The following is a 21,358-nucleotide window of genomic DNA, read 5'->3' as shown; positions in this document are numbered from 1 at the left end:
GGCTCTGTGGCCAGGGCACTGGGGAGCCACAGCACAGCTTAGAGCCAGACAGGGGCCGACCCGGTTGTCTTGGCGAGGGCATCTGGGCCGCCAGGTGGGGACTGCATTAAACCGGGAGGGTGGGGGCCGGAAGAGGCTGCCCTGGGACCCCCTGGACGTGGCCGAAGCTGGACCAGGTTGAGAGGCAGGTGGATTCTGGATCCATCACGGGGGAGCCGACCAGATTGCCAGCAGACGGGATGTGGGGTGACAGGCCCCGGGGTCCCCGTCTCCAGCCTGAGCGCCTGGAAGGACACGCTGACGTGGATGGCGTTGGGGGCAGCGACAACGGGGGACGTCGGTGGGCAACTGGACACCCAGGTTGGAGTTGGGGGCCAGGCCCGGCCTGTGGCGGGCGGGAAGCCTGGACGGGAGCCTGGGGGGAGCGGAGGAGGCAGCGAGGTCCCCTGCCGGCCCCTTGACTCCTCGTGGGCTGTCTGAGTCCCTCACGCTGCCTGGGTCCCCGTGTGGACCCCGCGGCGGGGCGTGAGGCGGGACCCGTCCCCATCAACACAGCGACCGTGGCCCCGACTCCCGGTTCTTCCAGGAACTCTGCCCCCTGGCCCCCAACACACTCACTCCCTGGAGTCGAGGGATCGAGGGTGGGAGAGAGAGATTTGTCCAAAACCTCTTCGTTTTCTCCTAAAATGGTTCTCAGCACGTGCTGGATAAGGGCGTGTGTGTAGGGCAAATGGCCCTGGCTGAGCTCTGGAGGAAGACACAGCAGGTGGAAGAAGGAAGAAGACCCAAGAAACATCAGGGGCCCTGGGTTCCAGTCTCAGCTCAGCCCCACCCGTGCTGTGTGCCTCCGCATCTGTTTCTTAACCTCTCTGGGCCTCACTTCCCCACCCTCCCAGGGCTGCTCCCAGGGTTAACGGGCGAATCGACACGGAGGGCTTGGAGGAGGGCCTGGCATGTGCTGCCTCAGGGTTTGGCAAACTTTTTCTGTCGAGGGCCAGAGAGTAAATATTTTCGGCATTGCGGGCCAGACGGCCTCTGTTGCAAGGACTCGGCTCTGACACTGCGGCTCGAGAGCAGCCGGAGGCAACGCGTGAACGTCGGGTGGCCGTGTGCCAATAAAACTTTATTTACAAAACGGACCGTGGGCCGGGTCCGACCTGCGGGCCGAGGTTTGCCGCTGACCCCGCACCAGGTGCTCAGCAAAAGTGAGTTGTGGGCACTTTCATCCCTGCCCCTTGGCCTTTGAGCCCGTTCAGGCCAAAAACATTTATTGAGTGCCTGCTGTGTACCTGGCCCCGACGGTACCAGGGATGCAGGAGCCCTAGGCTGGGAGACATGGTGTTTCTTGTTTACCAAACGAATGATTTGAGGTTTGAAGGACGGTGGATGCATTTTGTTGAAAAATAGGAGGGAGGCCAGCCCGGTGGCACAGTGGTTGAGTTCGTGCGCCCCACTTCGGCGGTCCAGGGTTTGCAGGTTCCCATCCTGAGCACGGACCTAGCCCCGCTCATCAGGCCACGTTGAGGCAGCGTCCCACATATAAAACAGAGGAAGATGGGCACAGATGTTAGCTCAGGGCCAGTCTTCCTCAGCAAAAAAAAAAAAAAAAAAGAACTAAAAATAGGAGGGAGGGGAGGAGGGTGTGGGGGCCTCTCTCCCTGTCCCCATAAACCATCCACGTCCTTTCCCAGCCCTAAGCTCCCCAGGGCGCCTGCCTCCCTCAGGTCAAAAGCCAGAGTCCTCTCCGCGGCTCTCAAGACCCCACACGGGCACGCCGGCATCCACACCCCAGACTCAGGCGTGTGGGCAGCTGTTTCCAGGGGACCAGCCTGGAGGTGGCGCCATGTGAGCTGGGGAATTGGGTGAGGCAGAGACGGCGGTGGCGGGAACAGCCGGGGGGCCGAGGCGGGAGGTGGGACGGACTCTGACGCGAGGTGGGCTTCAGCTGACCCCTCGCTCCCCGAGGGGCGGCCACTCCACCCCCGGCCCCTCCTCTCTGCTCCCCGCCCCCGGCCCCGCCCCCTTCCTGGACCACAGGCTCCCACCGTTTCCATGACGACCCCCCTTCTCCTCCCGCCTCCTCGCAGCCTCTGCTCACCCTGGACGCCCCCGGCCCGGCCCAGGCCCTGCCCACCTCGCAGCTGCGGCCGCCCCGACACCCTGCGGGGCCCTCGGGCTCCAGGAGGCTCTCACTCTGGGCTCTGCGTCCCTGAGTCAGGGGCCCCCCGACCTCCCGCCGGCCCAGCTCAGGCCTGTGGCCCCCACCCCGGCCCTCGGCCTCACTCTCTTTCCCCCGCGGGATCCGCCCGCCCTGCGCGGCCCACGCGCCTCCTGTGACACCCGCCGCGCCTCCTCCAGGATGCCCGCCCCGCAGGCTGCTGGGCCTCCTCGCGCCCTGTTCTGAGTCCGCCCCCTTCGCTCTCCCCCTTTCGAGGCCGGTCGCTCTCTCCCCACTCGGTTCTCCTGGCGGACGACGCCGTCTGCTCACCGTGGCGTCTCTGGCCACCGCTCCACCGGGTCAGCGACTCGTCTGTCGTCCCCGCTGCCGTGGCCCCAGGACAGCAGCTGCATACAGCAGGTGCTCAATACGCGCTTTCGGGATGAATGACTTCACATCTCCCGCTAGCATCCTGCGCACAGATGAGCAAACAGGCCCTGCCGGGGCGCCCGCACCCCCAGAGGGGGACAGTGAGGCTCAGAGCCGCGGGGGCTGCTCCAGGGACCCCAGCAGCAGCCAAGCCACTTCCCCCTGTTATCGTCCCTGGGCGGAAATCCTGGAGTCTGTCAGGGTGGAGGAGGCGGGAGGGGCCATGAGGCTCTGGCCCACTGGCCTCGGTTTACCCATCGGTGCAATGGGCTTGCTCGGGGCTCCCCACGTGCGAGGCACTCACACGCACCTGTCCCTTCTTTGGTCCTCCCAGGCCCCCGACTCGGGTCTCAGAGAGAGTCTGCAATGGGCGGCCGTGTCACCACCGACCCCGTCGCAGATGAGGAAACTGAGGCACAAAGTGGGGTGGAGTGTGGGGTGCCTGGGCCTCCGACACTGAATCTGGGGGGTTTTCTGGGAAGATTTTGAGTTTTTCCTAAATTTTCAGGGTCTCCTGACCCCCCCCCCCACCTCCCACACTGCTTGAACCTCCCCTGCTGCTCTGGGCTGCGGGCAGGGGCTGTGCACCTGCTGAGCGCCAGCTGCATACCCAGCTCAGGCTGAGTGATGAGCGCCGACTGCATGCCCCTCGGGGTGGGATCCAAGGGGACCTGAGCAGACACTCTGAGCTGCAGTTGCTGGGAGCCACTGTCTGTCATGGGCCTCAGGGCCTCACTCGCAGGGTCACTCCACAAGCATCTGGTGAGGCAGTAAGAGGCTCAGCGTCTCTCCCAAGCTGTGTGACCCCAGGAAGGTCACCGGGCCTCTCTGTGCCTCAGCTTCTCCCTCTGTCAGGCGGGGACGTCAGCAGCCCTTGTGCGGAGGGGGAGGGTCGGGGAGGTGAGCATCAATAACGATGAGAGTCCTTATTCGTTACTCTTATTTATGTCAGAACCTCACGGGAGCCAGAACTGACCATTTCTTGGAGGGGCTGGGCTGGGACGGGCCCACCCCTTCCCGACACCCACGCGGTCCCCCCCCCCCCACGGCCAGCCCCCCGGGAACCGTTGGTGCCGTTACCTCGCATTACACAAGCCCCCGAAGAGGCTGGGAAGGATGCGCCGGATGCAAGAGGGAGCTTATCCCGGAGGGAAGGGCGCCCCCAGCTTCATAACCCAGCCAGGTCGGGCCCTGCACAGAGCAGCATGCCCGGAGCTGCCGCCCCCGCCGTCCTCCTGGCCTGCACACTGGCCCTGGGATCCCCAGCTTTTGCAGGTAAGGGGGACAGAGACCATTTGGGGTCTGATGGAGCTGTCCAGCTGTGGCTGGGCCAGCATTGTGTCCCATTGCAGATCGTCAGGAGCCAAACCCACTCCCTGGGGGGCTGTGTCCTCTGCACTTGATAGCTGCTCAGGAAAAGAAATTCATGTGACCATGAGTTCGTGTCCTCAATATGTAAAGAGCTCCAACAAATCAATAACAAAAGTGTTTAGTAAAGGGAGCTATGGTTATCATCATCATCATTGTCGTTGTTGTTGAGTCTGCCCTGACTGGGACCCAAGGACGAGGATGACACCCACATCTCCCGTGGAAAGGACCCTTGAGGGTGCAGTCCAGGAGCCCCAGGGTCTGGACAAGCCAGGCTCCCTTCTCTGGGCCTCGGCTGGGGAAGTAGGATCACTGACCCGCACGCGGTCCCTCCTCCCTGCAAAGCTCCACTGTGGGCAGCTTGGTTATTTGGGACCTCGAAGGACGGTTTTTTTGTTTTGAAACTGCTTCTCAGATGGGAAGGAAGTGCACTGGCTGTGGGTAGAATCAGCCCCCAGTGGAGGCAACCAGACCCGTCCCGAGGCTGCATCTCTGGCCCCATTGCTCCCTCGCTGTGTGACCTTGACCAAGGCATTTAACCTCTCTGTGCCTCGGTTTCCCCATCAGTAACATGGGGACAGAAACACTGCTGCCATCCTCGGCTGTCTCTGCAGCTTCACGTAGTCCTCATACCAACCTCCAGGGTATGTGGCTGGGGACACGGTCGTGACAGGACGGTCCCAGAGACCCAGAGTGGACAGGAGCCAGCAGAGTCTCCCGGGGACTGTCCACTATGAGCTGCGACTGGGCTCCGAGTGGCCACACAGTGTCCGGCCCCAGCCGAGACCCCAGGGACGACTTTCCCACCAACCCCGTGGTTTGCATTTTCCTCGGTGTCCTCAGGGCCACGTTGGCTTCCTGTGGCTGCCACGTTGTCACAGACACAGTCACGCGGAATGACAATCACTTACGATCCGACCAGCGGGCCTCCCTGGGCTGAAGTCCAGATACCACACACAGGCCCGTTCCCTCCACGCCAGCTGGTGCCGCCCCAACCCTGTCGCTTTGAGGCTCTGTGCCTCAGTTTCCCCGTCTGTAAAGTGGGGACGATGACGACACAGTGAACTAATTCACAGGGAACTGTGGTCGGCTAAATGCGGCCCCAGAGACATCCCCCATCCTGGTCCCGGCCCTGTGGACGTTGTCACCTCACGGGGCAGAGGGGACTCTGCAGACGGGCTAAATCGGTTCTTGCAGGACACTCACGGCCACTGGAAGTCCCAGGTACGTGTGGGGACGGGCAGCGTCTGGGGTTAAAACCGCAGGCCCCTCACCCGGCTTTGCCCCACAGGGACCCTGCGAGGCAGCATCGTGGGGGGCCGTGAAGTGGCGCCCCACTCACGACCCTACATGGCATCTCTGCAGCTGGACGAGAAGCACATCTGCGGGGCCGTGCTGGTGCGGCCTCGCCGGGTGCTGACCGCCGCGCACTGCGAGGTGGCCTGGTGAGTGGCTGGGGCTGCCCCGGGGGCTGGGTGGGCTACAGGTCCGGTGTGCTCCAGTTTCAGTGCCCTGTCCCCGTCCCTCCTGAGGCAGGAACCTCAGCGACTTCCGGGTGGTCCTGGGGGCCCACAACCTGAACACGCCGGAGCCCACCCAGCAGGTCTTCAACATCACGCGGGCCGTGCCCTACCCGCTCTACAACGCCCAGCAGGACATCCATGACATTCAGCTGCTCAAGGTGGCCGGGCAGGCGGGGCCAGGAGGGGCAGCCTCACCTAGGGGGAGGGACCCAGGACAAGGCCGAGAGCATAGGGAGGTGTCATCACCATCATGATCATCACCATCGCCATGATCACCACCATCATCACCACCATCACCACCATCACCACCACCATCACCACCATCACCACCATCACCACCATCATCACCACCATCACCACCATCACCACCACCATCACCACCATCACCACCATCACCACCATCATCACGACCATCACGACCATCACCACCACCATCACCACCATCATCACGACCATCACCACCATCACCACCACCATCACCACCATCATCACGACCATCACGACCATCACCACCATCACCACCATCATCACGACCATCACCACCATCACCACCATCATCACGACCATCACCACCATCACCACCATTATCACGACCATCACCACCATCACCACCACCATCACCACCATCATCACGACCATCACCACCATCACCACCATCACCACCATCATCACGACCATCACCACCATCACCACCATCACCACCATCACCACGACCATCACCACCATCACCACCATCATCACGACCATCACCACCATCACCACCATCATCACGACCATCACCACCATCACCACCATCACCACGACCATCACCGCCATCACCACCATCACCACCATCATCATGACCATCACCACCATCACCACCTTCACCACCATCATCACCACCATCACCACCATCACCACCACCATCACCATCATCACGACCATCACCACCATCACCACCACCATCACCACCATCACCACCATCACCACCATCATCATGACCATCACCACCATCACCACCATCACCACCACCATCACCATCATCACGACCATCACCACCATCATCACGACCATCACCACCATCACCACCACCATCACCACCATCATCACGACCATCACGACCATCACCACCATCATCACGACCATCACCACCATCACCACCACCATCACCACCATCACCACCATCATCACGACCATCACCACCATCACCACCATCACCACCATCACCACCACCATCACCACCATCACCACCATCATCACGACCATCACCACCATCACCACCATCACCACCATCATCACCACCATCACCACCATCATCACGACCATCACAACCATCACCACCATCACCACCATCACCACCACCATCACCACCATCACCACCATCACCACCATCATCATGACCATCACCACCATCACCACCATCACCACCATCATCACGACCATCACCACCATCACCACCATCATCATGACCATCACCACCATCACCACCATCACCACCATCATCACCACCATCACCACCATCACCACCATCATCACGACCATCACCACCATCACCACCATCACCACCACCATCACCACCATCACCACCATCATCACGACCATCACAACCATCACCACCATCATCACGACCATCACCACCATCACCACCATCATCACGACCATCACCACCATCACCACCACCACCACCATCACCACCATCATCACGACCATCACCACCATCACCACCATCACCACCATCATCACCACCATCACCACCATCACCACCACCATCACCACCATCACCACCATCATCACGACCATCGCCACCATCACCACCATCATCATGACCATCACCACCATCACGACCATCACCACCATCATCACGACCATCACCACCATCATCACGACCATCACCACCATCATCACGACCATCACCACCATCACCACCATCACCACCATCATCACCACCATCATCACCACCATCACGACCATCACCACCATCATCATCACCATCACCACCATCATCACCACCATCATCACTATCACCACCACCATCGTCACCACCACCACCATCATCATTTCTCTCCCTGTCCCCCGCCCTGTCCCTGTCTCTCTGTCTCTCCACCTCTGTCTCTGCCTCTCCCCGCCTCCAGCTCCACACCTCGGCCTGCCGCTTCCTCCGTTCGCCCCACGCCCCTGCCTGGCCGGAACCGCGATTTACGCCCAGGGTCACAGTGCCACGTGATGGGCTGGGGCGAGACCACGGGCCACGACGACCCCTCGGCCACGCTGCTGGAGGCCACTGTGGTCGTCCAGCCCCGGGACACCTGCAACGCGTCCTGGAGAGGGGCCCTCACGCGGGACATGCTCTGCGCCTCCACGGGCACCAGGGAGCGCCGAGGCGTGTGCACGGTGAGCCGGGCGCCCTGTAGCCCCATCCCTCGGGTGGAAATGACACATGGGGGCTGCCCGCTGTGACTCAGTTCCCCCACCCATGACGCCCTGCCACCCTCTGTCCACAGGGCGACTCGGGCGGCCCCCTCTTCTGCCGCAGCCAGCTGCAGGGCGTGGTGTCCTTCTCCTCCATGGTGTGCGGGAGCCCCCACTTCCCGGACGTCTACACCCGCGTGTCCGCCTACGTGTCCTGGATCAGGGACGTGCTGCAGCACTACTGACGGGCAGGCGGGGTCTCCCCCTCAATAAAGGCTCTCCAGGCGGCACCGCGCCTCCGACCGTGTGTCCCCCTGGCTCACCGCAGCTGCCATCCCCCTGCTCTGCTGCCTCCCATGGCTCCCCAGCACCCTGGAGCATCTCGGCCCCTCGTTTGCGGCCCTGAGAGACCCACCCGGTCGGTCTCTGGGCTCCCGGTGCACCAGGGCCTGAGCCCAGATCGCCGGCTCCACACCCCCAGCCCCACAGAATCAGCACCGTGGGGGGCCTTTGTCACCGTCACGCTCTATCTCCAGCTCCTGCCTGGGCTGGTATACAGTACGTGCTCCATAAATGCAGCAATAATTACAGGGGCTCCAGGGGCCGGCCCTTCTCATCGTCCTCACAGCCCTGAGATCGGTGCTGGGGTTGCAGATGGGGAAACTGAGGTTCCAGTCAGCGACAGGCAGGGCTGGGGCTGGGCCCCATTCGGCTGGACAGCCGGCACCACGACCCCCGAGAGGCGGCCGCGGGCACCACGCACGTCAACCGTGTACTGGGTCCTGCGGGCAGCTCCCTGCACACGGTCCCCGGGCTGATGCTGGGTAAACTGAGGCACAGAGAGGGTCAATGACCTCTGGGGTCACACGGCCTGGCAGAGCGCAGGTTTGCCCGGGCAGGCGGCCCCGAGAGCCTCCCCCCACCCATTTCCTGGCCGCCTGTGCAATCGTGATCGTGGCCAATGGCCGAGGCGGGCGGTCACCGGGCTCCCAGAAGCACCGGCTCCGGCGGAGGTGGGGCCTCCGACCACAGGCTGCAGCCGGGCCCCCTTCCCGGCTGTTGGGCGAGGGTGGGGCCGCGGCCGGCAGAGTCCTCCAGGGAGCCGCCAGCCCGACAGCCATGGGGTGCGGGGCGGGGGGCCGGGGCCGCCTGCTGCTGACCGTGGCCGCTGTCCTGACGCTGCTCACGAGGCCCCCAGGTGAGGACCCCCAGGAGCCCCCCGACCCCACTCGGGCCCCCAGCACTCGAAGGCCTTCCCTGTCTCTGTCTCTGTCTCTCTGTCTCTGTATCTCTGTGTCTCTCTCTGTCTGCGTCTCTCTGTCTCCTTCTGTCTCTGCCTCCTTCTCCCCCCCAGCCCGACCCCGACCCCATCAGCTGCCCCGCCCGCCCTCCTCCCGCCCGGCCCTGACGCGGCCCCCGCCCTGCCCGCAGGCTCCTGGGGCGCCCGGATCATCGGCGGCCACCAGGTGACCCCCCACTCCCGGCCGTACATGGCATCCATGCGCTTCAAGGGCGAGCACTTCTGCGGGGGCTTCCTGCTCCGCGCCCGCTGGGTGGTCTCGGCTGCCCACTGCTTCAGGGACAGGTGAGCCCCCCCACCCGCGGCCACCCCCCCACGAGGGTGGGGCCACATTCCAGGCCGGGGACCCCACCCTGGCCGGGGTGTTGGGGGGGGGCGGGCTCGCCGGGGCAGCGGTGACAACAGGAGGTGTCACAATGGCACGTTGACCCCAAGGACGTGGTTGTGACCGCGAAGGCGGATGTTGAGGTCACTGGAGTTAAACCACCCCAGTGAGCGCTTTATTCTCCGGGAGGATATTTCCACGATCATTATCAGACTCAGCATCACGACCGTCCGAGCCAACACTGCAGCCCAAGGTGGGACGGCCACCCCCACGAGCCCTCGCGGCGCTGGCGTGAGGACGGAATGCACCGCTGCCCCCGTTTCGCAGATGGGGAAACCGAGGCCAGGACGGCGGGCCTCACGCGGTCCCTCTCCCCGCAGAGACCCCCGCGCGGACCTGGTGGTGCTGGGGGCGCACGCCCTGCGCATCGCGGAGCCCACGCAGCAGGTGCTGGGCGTCTCGGCCGTCGTCAGTCACCCCGACTACCAGCCCGCGACCCACGCCAACGACATCTGCCTGCTGCGGGTGAGCGGGGCGGGGGCGCGGGACGCAGGCCCGGCCTGTCCCCGTCACCCCCAGGGTGGCCCCCTCACCCCCACCCGAGGCCGACCGACTCCCGCGGAGCCCGTCCCCCAGCCCCTCGCCCTGGTCCACTTTCCCGTGTCCACGCAGCCCCCACCCGCTCACTTGCCTCTTCACCGCCGTGCACGGCCGCCCCCCCGACCTCAGGGCAGGGGTCAGCGGCACACAGCAGGCGCTCAACGTTCGCGTGGACGGAGGGAATGATGAGACCCTGACCCCCCATTAAAGACCCCATGTCTGCGCCCTCGGCCTTCCCCGGGCGGGCGGGAAGCAGCTCCTCCCGGTGGCCGTGGGGTCCCCACGCGTCCCCGTCGTGCTTAGGGGGCGGCCCCCCCGCAGCTCCCACCCGGGTGCCCCGGGTTCAATTCCAGGCCGCCCCGGGGCCTCCGTCTTAAAGGGAGAGCATCCCAAACCTGCCCCCCAAAATGTGGCAGAAGGTCACAACGGACACGACAGAACCGGGTCCCCTGGGACAAGAGGGGTCCGGGCACCGTGTTCTCAGTGAAACAGACGGGCCAGCGAGTGTGGACATTACTCATCTGTGGAGCCCCGAAGCCTGGGGCTCACTGCTCCATCCCGTACTACAGAGGGGGAAACCGAGGCAGGAGCCATGGTGGGCATTGTGGGCGGGGCTAAACTCGGCGATCTCCCCACAGCTGAACAGCTCTGCCGTCCTGGGTCCTGCCGTGGGGCTGCTGAAGCTGCCGCGAAGCGGCGCCAGGCCACCCAGGGCCGGGACGCTGTGCCGTGTGGCTGGCTGGGGCTCTGTGTCCGACTTCGAAGACCAGCCCCCCGGGCTGATGGAGGCCGAGGTCCGCGTGCTGGGTCTGGACGCCTGCAACCGCTCCTGGACGGGCCGGCTGAAGCCGGCCATGCTCTGCACCCACAGTGAGGACAGCCAGAGGCGCGGCTTCTGCTCGGTAAGGTCCTCACTCTTCGCCCCACCTGCTTACCGTGTGGGGAAACTGAGGCCCACAGAGAGAGGCAGAACCGGGCAGAGCCTCTGGAACCAAGTCCCAGCTTGCTTTTGACCAGATGGGCCTCATCTGAGGCCCTGGAAGGGCAGGGAGCTGCCTAGGGTCACAGGGCTGCCGTGTACGGCTGTGCAGGTCGTGCACTGCACAAAGAGCTACAGCTTTGTGTATTTCTAAGTGGTGTCCAGTAGGGTAAAGTAACATGTCAAGAGAAGAACTCCCGCTCCTAAGACCTCGTATAGACTACTGGCAACCCTGGCCCTGGTGCTGAGGGAGAAACTGAGCCTGGAGGGTCTCTTGTTCCAGGCAAGAGAGTTCAGTGGTTCAGAACACAGGTGTGTGGCCTTGAAACAGTCACATCGCTTCTCTGGACCCCACTTTCTCCATCTGTGAAGTTGCCCCTTCCTAGGCTCAGAGTCGATTTCAGATGGTAATTAGGGTGATAGGATCAGGGAGGGGAGGAGGGGAGACAGCAGGAAGCTTAGGGTGAGTATTCAGGGAGGCCTCTTAAAGGAGAGCACCTCAGAGCTGAGGCCTGAAGGAGCCTTGCAAAGATCTGAGAGAAGGCATGCGAGGCAGAGAGACCGGTCACAGACCCGCCGTGGACAGCTGTGCAGGTCGCACACTGCACACAGCGCTGCAGCCGTGTGTATCTATACGAGCCACATCCAGCAGGGGCAGTGACAGGTCTCAGGAATATGCAGACTAGAGGCTGGAGGGAGCTTGGTTTCACCCAGCAACAGCGAGGATGCTGGTGTGGCTGGAAACAGGTGGGTGAGGGGGAGAGGAGGGCAGACAGGTGGGTGGGGGCTGGATCCTCAGGGCCTCGGAGGCTGAGATGAGCAGTTCAGTCTCTGCCGCAAGGGCACCAGGGGGCCGTGGAAGGTCCCAAGGCAGGGAGGGTCCTGGTTGGATGCACACAACAAGCTCCTTCTGGGAAAGTGAGGCTCCGAGAGGGACCCCCGACCTCGCCTTCCCCTCCACCCCCAGGCGGACTCCGGGGGGCCCCTGGTGTGCCGGAACCGGGCCCACGGCCTCGTCTCCTTCTCGGGCCTCTGGTGCGGCGACCCCAAGACCCCCGACGTGTACACGCAGGTGTCCGCCTTCGTGAGTTGGATCTGGGACGTGGTTCGGCAGCGCCCACATGGCCCCTGGCCCAGCCCCCCTGGGGTCCCCGCAGGAGCTGCCTGAACCACGCCGGATACACATGGGGGACAGAGAACGATGCAGATCGGCTCGACCCTGGAAAGTTCTGCGGCCCACGCAGGGACGCCACGGGGCCCGCAAACCCCGGAGGCCTGGTGTGTGTGGGGTGGGGGGACATCACTTCCAAACAGAAAGGGACAAAAGAACCTAATAAAATGTTAACTGACTAGCCAGACGGGGTCATCTGCTCCCAGGGCCCGCCCACCTTCCTTCTGGCTTCTCCTTGGTGCCAGTGTGGCCGAGGGTCCCGCTCTGCCACTCCCTCTCCGGTGACCTCCAGCCACTGGCTCAGCTTCCTCACTTGGTCGTGGGCTGCAGGCCCCGGGCACCCCTCCACCCTCCCCTGCTGACCCCTCTGGATTCACCACCCCCACCCACAGCCATATCAGGATGGCCTCCCGGCCTTTGCACCTGCTGTGCCCCTGGCCGGATGCTGTTCCTCCACTCGCCACTAACCACACCCGTGTATGGACAGAACCGCGGCTGGGACAGGGCATGGTCTCAAGGGGGCCGAGCTCCTCGCTCTCTGAAAATTGCCTGGAAGGGAGGGTGCCCGGCCTGAGCGAGGGCCGGGTGGGCGCCCCCTGGTGTGCCTGCTGCAGTATCATCACCTATCGTGTTATTGCTATAATTGCACCCCCCACCCCTTCCAGGCCACGCCTCCCTGTCGAGACTCTGACCCAAATGGCTTCTTGGGGCTGCCTGCCGCCATCTCCAACCCCCTTCCCTCCCCTGCCCCCTGGAGGCCTCCTTTCTCTCCCTGGCTGCTGCCCGCTGCCCGGAGGCGGACACCAAGGCCCAGAGCCAGGAGGCGGCTGCCCCAAAGACATACACCTATGTGTCTCCCCCAGACACCTCTGGAGTCCCCCACTGACCACCCTAAGAGCACCCCGGCCCCAGGCTAGTAACCCCGACCAAAGTGGGCGGCACAGAGACGGGGCAGAGGAGGCCTGGGCGCCCCAGGTGGCTTCTGAGTCTTTATTTCTTTGGTGAGGACCCCAGGGTGGGGGAGGTGCCTTGTCAGGGGGCTTGAGTGAGCCCACCTCCTCCTCAAGGGCACTTTTCTGGGTGTCACAAATAAGGCACTTCCTGGGGGCTGGGAGAGGGAAACCACAACTGCCCCCTCGCTCCTCGCCCCGAACTCGGGGAGCTAGACCCCCCCACGTCTGGTCTGAGCCTCTGGTCTGCACGCACGGACCGGGAGGTGACGTTGAGCGACAGCCCAGACGGAATGAAAGGAATCGGCCCAAGGCCGGCATCTGGCTGGTGTTGAGACCCCTGAGCCGGGCTGTCAGGCGAGGAGGGTCCAGCCGGGACCAGGGCGGCCCACGTGGGACCAAGGGGTCCTGGGTCTGGATCTCCCCTGTAGACGGGCCAGGAGGCCCCAGGGGTGCAGTGGGCCTCGGGTCTACACCCCACCCCAAGCCAGTGGGTGAGCAGCAGCTTGCGGGCCCACGGGGTCGCCACCTAAGCGGATTGGGCACCGTTGGACGTGGTGCCCTGTTCTGGGCCAAGGCTGGCCGCTGCACCCTGAGGCCCAGACCAGGACACACAGATATCGTCCCCCCGCCCCAGGGGACAAGCTGGTGTTTCAAGAGGTACCAGAGAAACGGACGCAGCGGGAGGGCAGGCCTTGGAGTTCCTGGGCTGGTAGAGGGCAGCGGTCACTTCCTTGGCCCGTCTGGGGTCTGGCACGTTCTGAGACTCGTCTAAACATGCCAGGCTGCGGGCTGCCTCCTCACCCCCTCGTCTGTGTTCTAAAAGGCTGGGGTCCCTCTTGACTAACTGCTGGCAGGGAATCCCCAGCCCTCCCGGGGGCCACGATAATGAAGAGCTACCCCCGAGGGAGCAGAAGCGCGGGGTCCTCCCGGGCAGCAGGGTGGCTGGGGTGGAGGCCTCACCCCGCAGCCCTGCTCCCAGGGCTCCTTCCCCCAGCCCTTCCAAGACATCGTCGCGGGGCTCTGGGGCTCCCCAGATAGTCCCGGTCCAGGCTCTGGGGAGTGTCCGGGGGACATAAATTAGACTCTGCTGCAGCAATAAATAAAACGGGGAGGCCTTGAACGCCAGGCCCAGGCCGCCCCGCAGGCTCACACGAAGTTCTCCTCTTCCTCCTCCTCGTCCTCTTCCTCCTCTTCCTCCTTCTCCTTCGACTCAGCCTCTGCCGGCTCTGCGGTGCCTGCAGACGGGGAGACACAAAGGGAGAGATGGGGGCGCGGAGAGGGGCAGGGGTCTGGCCCCCACCGCTGTCCCCGCCCCGCGTCGCACCTGTGCAGCTGCCCGGGTGGCGCACGCCGATGGAGCGGCCCAGGAAGCAGGTGGCCTGGCGGAGGTGGCACGAGGACATGTAGGTGACGTTGTTGTTGCCGCAGAGCTCCTGGCCGGGGCTGGAGGGCGTCGGGCAGGGCGCCGCGCGGCACACCACGCAGTGCGCGCTGCCCGTCTGGTCCACCACGCACGACTGCGGCCGCAGGCACACCACGTGCGCGCACGACTCTGCGGGCGGCGGCGGCGGTCAGGGCGCGGGCCAGTCCAGCCCCGCCCACAGCGCCGCCCCCGCCCCGCCGGGAGCCACGCCCACACCAGCTTCGCCCCCAAGCCCCGCCCAAGGCCCCGCCCCTGCGAAGAGCCCCGCCCACACCGGCACCACCCTCAAAGCCCCGCCCCCGCAAGTAGCCCCGCCCACAACAGGCTCCACCCTCAAGTCTCGTCCCAAAGCCCCGCCCCCGCCTGGCTCCACCCTCAAGCCCCACCTCAGTGAGCCCCGCCCACACCGGCTTCACCCTCAAGTCCCACCCCAAGCCCCGCCCCAGCCACAAACCATGCCCACACCGGCTTCACCCCCCCAAGCCCCGCCCAAGGCCCCGCCCCTGCAAAGAGCCCCGCCCACACCGGCGCCACCCTAAAGCCCCGCCCCGGCAAGTAGCCCCGCCCACAACAGGCTCCACCCTCAAGTCTCGTCCCAAAGCCCCGCCCCCGCCTGACTCCACCCTCAAGCCCCACCTCACTGAGCCCCGCCCACACCGGCTTCACCCTCAAGCCCCACCACCAAGCCCTGCCCAAGGCCCCGCCCCCACAAAGGAGCCCTGCCCACACCGGCTCCACCCTCAAGGGCTGCCCCAGCTGAGAGCCCCGCTGCACTGCGCCGCACCCTCAAGCCCCGCCCACAGCCACGCCCCCCGCCGGAGGCCCGCCCAAACTGGCTCCACCCTCAAGCCCCGCCCCAGTCTTGGGCCCCTCCCCCCGCCCACATCAGGCTCCACCCTGAAGCCCCGCCCCAAGGCCCCGCCCCGGCCGCGAGCCCCGCCCAACCCGGCTCCACCTTCACGCCCTGCCTCAAGCCCTCCCAAGCCACGAGCCCCGCCCACACCGGCTCCACACCAAGCCCCGCCCCTGCAAAGGGACCCGCCCCCATCCGGGTCCCACCCGCAAGCTCCGCCCCGATCGCCAGCCGGCCCACAACCGGGTTCCACCCTCAGGCCCCTCCCCCACGTACTGCGGCAGCGATACAGGACGCGCCCGCCCGGTGGCCCCGCCCCCAGCAGGCCCCGCCCCCAGGCCCCGCCCACACGTACTGCGGCAGCGGCCCCGGCTTAGGACGCGCCCGCCCGGTGGCCCCGCCCTCCCGCAGGCCCCGCCCCCGCAGGCCCCGCCCCCACGTACTGCGGCAGCGGCCCCGGTACATGACACGCAGGTCCGGGTGGCCGCGGCAGCGCGCGGCGCGCAGCTCGCACTCGTCGCGGTAGGTGGCGCCGTCCGAGCCGCAGACCTGCAGGCGCGCCGGGAGCCCCGCGCAGTCGGGCGCGCACTCGCAGCGCGGGCGGCCGCCCAGCATGCGGCACGCCTTGCCCGGGCCGCACTCCACGCCGTCGCACGAATCTGCGGACACGAGACGCGCGCATGGGCGGGGGCGCGGGCCGGGGGTCCTCGGAGGCGCACGCCCCCGCCCCTGCCCTGCGGACCGGAGGCCGGGCCGGTGGGGCGCACGGGGAGGGGACTGGGTCGGGTCTGCGGGCGGGATCCGTTGGGGGCGAGATGCCGCCCGGGCCCCCTGCACCGGGGTTCGGGCTGGCCTGGGGCTGGGGGCTCCGCCTGCAGGCGCGGCTCGGCGTGGGTGGGAGGGGTCGCCGGAATCCGGGGCCCGGGATCGGGCGTCCAGCCCCCAGCCCCGCCGTCGCCCCGCCGCTGGGCCACCCCCTCGGGCTGACGTCTGTTCCCTGATTTACGCGCGTTTCTGGGAAGGCTGGCGGGGGCCCGGCTGCGTCAGCCCGCGGGAGGGGGGCTCCGCCCCGTGCAGGCGCGGGTCTGGGGAGGACGGGCAGTGTCTGTTCCCGTGCCTGCCAGAACCTCCCGGAGAGGCGTCGGCGCCCGGCCCGGGCTCACTTCCTAGGGAGGGGTCCCCCCCAGCCCGAGCCCTCTGCTCCGGGGGTCACCCTCTCCCCGCAGCCCCATTTCTCAGGTAGGGAAACAGGTCTGGCCAGGGAAAGCCTCTCTTTGGGGCGCCCGCCCCCTTTGCAGCCCAGGGACCTTCGGAAATGCAAGTCAGACCCCACTAATGGCCGCTCCCCGCCTGGCAGGCCCTCCCGGCCGCCCCCACGAGAGGACGCTGCTTTGTCACTAGTTTACAAAAGGGGGAAACTGAGGCCCCGTCTCAGCCGTGAGGGGAGGAGAGCCAGGTGCACCTCAGCATGAGAACTCCAGGCCAGACCCCGGAAGGACCCCCCGCCCCCCGCCCAGCTCTGTAGTTTGTGGATCTGCAGGGCGGACTCTGAGCTCGCATGCGCGCTCCAGCCTGTTTCCACGCGTGTAAAGTGGGGCCGATGTGGGAACCCACCTCCCCGCATAAAATGAGCAGATGCTCCTAAGAAGAGGACCCGCACCCCCCTCCACGCTGCCCCCCGCCAGGGCATGTGGGTCGCACCTGGGCATCTCCCACGCTGCCCGCCCACGCGCACATCTGGAACCGCTGCGCCCGCCTGGGTGGCTTCACGCGAGCGGGAACGGAAGTGGGGGGGCTGGGTTCCCTCCCCCAAGGCCAGATGAGGTGGGGAGGGGGGGTGTCCTGGATCATCTCATGCCCAGGCCAGGCGCTGTCTGAGGTCCGTCCTCCTCCCAGAAGCCGGAGGGGGTTCTGGACGGAGCCAGGGCACGTGGCAGTGAGTTCGGGACCACCCAGCCAGGCGGATCTGGGAGCAATCACGTCCCCGCGGCCAGCCAGGCTCCTCAGCTTGGCCTTCGGGTCTGCAGTCCCCGCTCGGGCCTCCGCCCTGACCCCACCCACCGGGGCCTGAGCCCGGGCCTCGTCCCTGCTGATGCGCCCCGGCACCTTCTCCAGCTGGCAAACTCGTAGTCATCCCCCAGCACCCGGGCTCTCACGCCCCTTCGGAGCCCCTGCACGTTCAGCCCTGACCACAGGGGCCCGGGAGGGTCCCAAACCCTTTCTCCAGGACAGAGAATGTGTCTGGGCTCATTCCGTCCTTCGTCCTGCCTTCGAAGAGCTCCTAGCCCGAGGGAGCAGGCAGCATTGCTCAGCGCACGGTCCAGAAGGCACAAGTTTGTTCAGAGCCCCCTCCCGAATCTGCGGGTCGAGGGCAGATAAAGACGTCGGGGAACGTGGAGCCTGGAGTCACAGGCCAGGATGGCCAAGCAGGAAAATCCACCTTCCCAGGAGCTGGGAGTGAGCCTGCTGTCCTTCCGGGTGGGGGGGCTGGGCCTGAGCAAAGACCCGCAGGCTGGAAACCAGGCTCGGAGTCCTCAGAGCTGCTTCCTGAATCCTCAACGGAGGGAGGCTGAGGCCTGGGAACGCTCCCAGCTCCCCCTCTAAGGCTGGGATCCCCTCCTGGCAGCCTCCACCTCCTCTTGCATACCCCCCGAGACGGGGAGCTCACTCTCAGCCGCCCCACCTTTGACCGCAGCGACCGTGCCCAGGGTCTCACCTTTGCAGGGCAGGCAGTGGACGAGGCCCAGGAAGCCCAGGAGGCTGATCTTGTTCCCCGGGTGGGTGAAGTTGGACCAGGCGGTGTCGATGTTGCCGGAGGCGCAGCACTCAGCCTGGCTGACGTCGGTCTTCAGAACCAGGCTGCAGGTGGCCTCCCGGCCCTGCTGGAGCCAGCAAACACCACCTGCGGAGGAGGCGGGCAGTTCCTGCGGGGGCCGCCCTCCCGTGCCCCTCCTGGCACCCGGCTCCTGGCCCGAGGGGATGCATACAGTCGGTGCTCAGTAATTGCAGAGCAGATGGCCTGCCCCCAAGCTGGGAAGGACAGGCAGGGAACTGCACAGGCGTCCCCGCCCGGGCTCCAGACCCTCTTGGGGTCCTTGCCCGCTGTGCTCCACCCCACCCCGCTCCACCGCCAGCCCCCACCCGTCCCATCCCAGGAAGCTCCCCCGCTGGGTCCAGGCCCCCAAGCCCGGGCCTGGCTTTCTGCCCACCTGTCGAGCGCCCGGTGCTGGACGTGTCAGGGTCAGTGGGCCCCGGAGCCGCCTCTCCCGCCTCTGCCCTCTGTCTAGACAGGGCCCGAGGGCACGTGGAGCCCCCTCGCCTGGCAGGCCCCCCCCTCGCCTGGCCCGCCTCTTACTCACTCCAACTTGGGAACATTCCCCTCGCATGAGCTCACCGTCTCCCCGGGGACGCAGCCTTCGGGGAGGGGGCTCGGTGCTCCCCTGCGAGCCCAGCCGGGTGGGGCTGCTGGGTGGGGGTGGGGCGGAGGCCCCTGGGTGTCCTGGCCGGGAGTGGGGGGGCAGGAGTGGCCGCGGCCCTGGCCTGAGGGCTCCCTGCTTCCCAGGCGCCGTGGCGAGCGCCTTCCAGGGACCAGCCCTGGGAACCCAAGCTCCTCGGCACCCATCTCATAAAGGGGAAACTGAGGCCAGGAGTGGGGATGTTGCCTGCCTGGCGTCTTCCCAGGAGTGGCAGGAATGGGATGCCCGGGACCCGGCTGCCTAAGCCGGCCCCACGGGGAAGATCTGAGACCGTGGCGGGAGGTCCTGGGTCCAGCCACCCAGCCCTACCTCTCTGGGGCCTCAGGACCCAAGCGGTCCAGGTTCGGATCCCAGCTTTGCCCCTCAAGAGCTGTGTGACCCCCGTGCCTCAGTTTCCCCAACTGGAAACCAGGCTGCTAAGAGTCCCCACCCTCTTGGGCTGTGGCGTGGGGTCAGGGAGGGAAGAGGTACACAGTAAGCACTCAATAATGAGCGGTCATTGTGACTCCCGGTCTTCATAATCACAGCGGGGGAGAGTCCATCTGCTCTGCTGACCTCCGGGTGACCCTCCCTGGGCCCTTCGGGGCGGGGGGGAGGGGAGCCCCGAGCCCTCCCGGAGTCAACCTGCGCCGCCGGCCCGCCCTCGGCCCCCGGCGTCGCCCCCGGCCGCATTCCGGCCCGGCCCACGTGGGTGGCCGCCCCGCCCGCCCCTCGCGGCCGCCCCACTCACCGGGCGCGGGGTCCCCCGAGCCCACGGAGCCCACGAAGCCCACGGCCCAGGCCAGGGCCCCCCAGGGCAGCGGCCACAGCGGCCCCGGCGCCCCGGGACGCATGGCGGACGGGCGGCGGCACCGACTTCCCAGCGCGCGGCGGGCGCCTCCTATAAAGCCCGCGCGCGGGGCGGGGCGGCGGGCGGGGCGGGCGGCTCGGTGCGCAGGGCGGCCCGGCCCGGGGGCGCGCGGGGTCCCGCCCGCAGCCCGGGGGTCAGCGGGGAGGGTGTGGCCGCAGCCCGGGAGGGCACCCGGTGGTGACCCTGGGTCCGAGGTGTCACCGTGGGTGTCGGGGTCTCCCGCGGCGGGCGACCCGCGGGGAGGGTGTCCCTGCGGATCCGGGGTTTGATGTGGCCACTCGTGTGGCCCAAGCGTGGTCTGGGGCCCCGGCCTCCCCTCCCGTCCCTACAACGCCCCCCACCCCGGGGACCTCAGCCCCCGCTGGCTCCCTGCTCCACCCCAGGCCACCCACCCGGCCATGGGGCACAGCGGGGGGCGGGCGGGGGGGAGACCCAGAGACGTGAAGGGTCCCAACAACACCGCCGACAGCAGTAATAGTACCAGACTTGCAAAGCGCTCTGCCCCGTGGAGACCGCGCTAGACCCCCGGGCCTTTGCAGCCTCTGCGCCCCGGAATCCCGGGCTTCCGACGATTGACGTCGGCGACGTCGGTGTGGGCCTGGGAAGCCGGAGTCCGCCGGGGCCTCCGTTCAGCCGGCGCTCTTCCTGTTTTGGAGCTGGTCCCTCCTATCCTGGGCACCTCCTTCCACATGCTGGCTGGTTCTGGGCAGCCCCTCTGTGTTCCTCTCAGTGACCATCTCCTGGTGGCCGGGACCATTGCGGGGTGCAGGGGTTCCAGACTGACCAAGGCAGACCCAGTCGTGTAATCACCGAACTGATGGTTTGTAGGGGCCACAGACAACAAAATGCATAGACAAACAAATGAATGTATAACTTCAAAGAGTGGCAAATGCTTTCGGGAAAAGAGAGCAAGGGTATCTCCCTGGGTGCCTGTGCCTCCTCGCCCTGTCCCCTTCCAGCATCCAACGCCTACCCCAGGTGTGGAACAGGATCCCTGCAGCCCCACTGCGTGACTCCTCCGAGTTCTGCCCATGCAGATGCCACGCTCAGAGCCCTTTCCCCACTGTTGGCCACCCAGCCTGACCGTGTCCCCCAGCCAGCAGCCAAGGGCCACGTTTCTGCCCGGCTGTCGTGACCCGGCCTTGGTCTCTGACAGTCCAAGAGGATGCTCCCGGCTTGGGGAACGGGGCGGGGACGGGATACCATGTTCTCACCAAGGGTGTGTTGGGGCCCGGACAGCGTGACCTTGGCCGAGACCTGACCCCGCCGTGGCTCCGCCACCCCGGCCTGGGCTGTGCAAATCAAAGGGTCATTGTCAGCCCAGCGTGGGTTCGAAACCGAGGCCAGCTGCCAAACGCCTCCTGCTCCCCAGCCTGGCCCGTCTCCCCGACCCGGAGGCCGTGCCCTGGGTGACCTTGGGCAGGACACTGGCCCTCCCTGGGGAGCCCCCTCGCCCGTGCCTCCCATTCGTGCCCTCCTCTCCACCCTGACCCGGCCTCAGCTCGCCCCCTGCAGCCCGCTTCCCACCCCAGCTGCCTACCCGGCCCCCCAACTCAAACACC

At 66.3% G+C, this 21,358-nt stretch overlaps 3 protein-coding genes across 9 annotated transcripts; 2 read left to right on the top strand and 1 right to left on the bottom strand.

The window, feature by feature from the left end:
* The first annotated feature begins 158 nt into the window (after positions 1-158).
* Positions 159-8,404, top strand: LOC102149514 (complement factor D). Of its 7 annotated transcripts, XM_070272284.1 has the most exons (9): positions 1,500-1,845; positions 2,435-2,578; positions 2,922-3,487; positions 3,641-3,862; positions 5,032-5,179; positions 5,247-5,400; positions 5,492-5,636; positions 7,590-7,837; positions 7,959-8,156. In XM_070272284.1, the coding sequence occupies exons 5-9, from the start codon at positions 5,050-5,052 to the stop codon at positions 8,137-8,139; spliced, it is 858 nt and encodes a 285-aa protein (XP_070128385.1). In that variant the 5' UTR covers positions 1,500-1,845; positions 2,435-2,578; positions 2,922-3,487; positions 3,641-3,862; positions 5,032-5,049; the 3' UTR covers positions 8,140-8,156. The 7 variants fall into 7 exon arrangements, with proteins under 7 accessions (XP_070128384.1, XP_070128385.1, XP_070128381.1 ...); XM_070272280.1 differs by lacking the exons at positions 1,500-1,845; positions 2,435-2,578 and having other exon boundaries at positions 3,347-3,487; positions 5,153-5,179; positions 5,321-5,400; positions 7,590-7,848; positions 7,959-8,404; XM_070272285.1 differs by lacking the exons at positions 1,500-1,845; positions 2,435-2,578; positions 2,922-3,487 and having other exon boundaries at positions 3,510-3,862; positions 5,153-5,179; positions 7,590-7,848; positions 7,959-8,404.
* A 188-nt stretch (positions 8,405-8,592) lies between these two features.
* On the top strand, positions 8,593-12,426 carry PRSS57 (serine protease 57). Its single transcript, XM_023644253.2, has 5 exons — positions 8,593-9,064; positions 9,298-9,451; positions 9,872-10,016; positions 10,730-10,993; positions 12,038-12,426. The coding sequence occupies exons 1-5, from the start codon at positions 8,716-8,718 to the stop codon at positions 12,236-12,238; spliced, it is 1,113 nt and encodes a 370-aa protein (XP_023500021.2). The 5' UTR covers positions 8,593-8,715; the 3' UTR covers positions 12,239-12,426.
* Positions 12,427-13,217: 791 nt separating this feature from the next.
* On the bottom strand, positions 13,218-19,891 carry FSTL3 (follistatin like 3). The gene is made up of 5 exons (XM_023644269.2): positions 19,677-19,891; positions 18,187-18,372; positions 15,914-16,129; positions 14,519-14,746; positions 13,218-14,429 (listed from the first exon to the last, which is right to left on the bottom strand). The coding sequence occupies exons 1-5, from the start codon at positions 19,777-19,779 to the stop codon at positions 14,341-14,343; spliced, it is 822 nt and encodes a 273-aa protein (XP_023500037.1). The 5' UTR covers positions 19,780-19,891; the 3' UTR covers positions 13,218-14,340.
* Between the last annotated feature and the right edge of the window lie 1,467 nt (positions 19,892-21,358).

This window comes from Equus caballus, chromosome 7, assembly GCF_041296265.1.
Source record: "Equus caballus isolate H_3958 breed thoroughbred chromosome 7, TB-T2T, whole genome shotgun sequence".
In the NCBI taxonomy this organism is placed as follows: Eukaryota; Metazoa; Chordata; class Mammalia; order Perissodactyla; family Equidae; genus Equus; species Equus caballus.
Note: the sequence above shows the minus strand (reverse complement) of the source record. Positions and strands in the feature narration are given on the sequence as shown.

Coding starts and splice junctions, on each gene's coding strand:
- LOC102149514 (XM_070272278.1), top strand. CDS start 5,050: ATGCGGCCCCAGAGACATCCCCCATCCTGGTCCCGGCCCTGTGGACGT. Junction 5,180..5,246: donor ACGGCCACTGGAAGTCCCAG/GTACGTGTGGGG, acceptor TTTGCCCCACAG/GGACCCTGCGAGGCAGCATC. Junction 5,637..7,589: donor ATGACATTCAGCTGCTCAAG/GTGGCCGGGCAG, acceptor CCCCGCCTCCAG/CTCCACACCTCGGCCTGCCG.
- FSTL3 (XM_023644269.2), bottom strand. CDS start 19,779: ATGCGTCCCGGGGCGCCGGGGCCGCTGTGGCCGCTGCCCTGGGGGGCC. Junction 16,130..18,186: donor CCACTGCCTGCCCTGCAAAG/GTGAGACCCTGG, acceptor TCGTGTCCGCAG/ATTCGTGCGACGGCGTGGAG. Junction 14,747..15,913: donor GTACCGGGGCCGCTGCCGCA/GTACGTGGGGGC, acceptor CGCCGCCCGCAG/AGTCGTGCGCGCACGTGGTG.
- PRSS57 (XM_023644253.2), top strand. CDS start 8,716: ATGACCTCTGGGGTCACACGGCCTGGCAGAGCGCAGGTTTGCCCGGGC. Junction 9,452..9,871: donor GCCCACTGCTTCAGGGACAG/GTGAGCCCCCCC, acceptor CTCTCCCCGCAG/AGACCCCCGCGCGGACCTGG. Junction 10,017..10,729: donor ACGACATCTGCCTGCTGCGG/GTGAGCGGGGCG, acceptor ATCTCCCCACAG/CTGAACAGCTCTGCCGTCCT.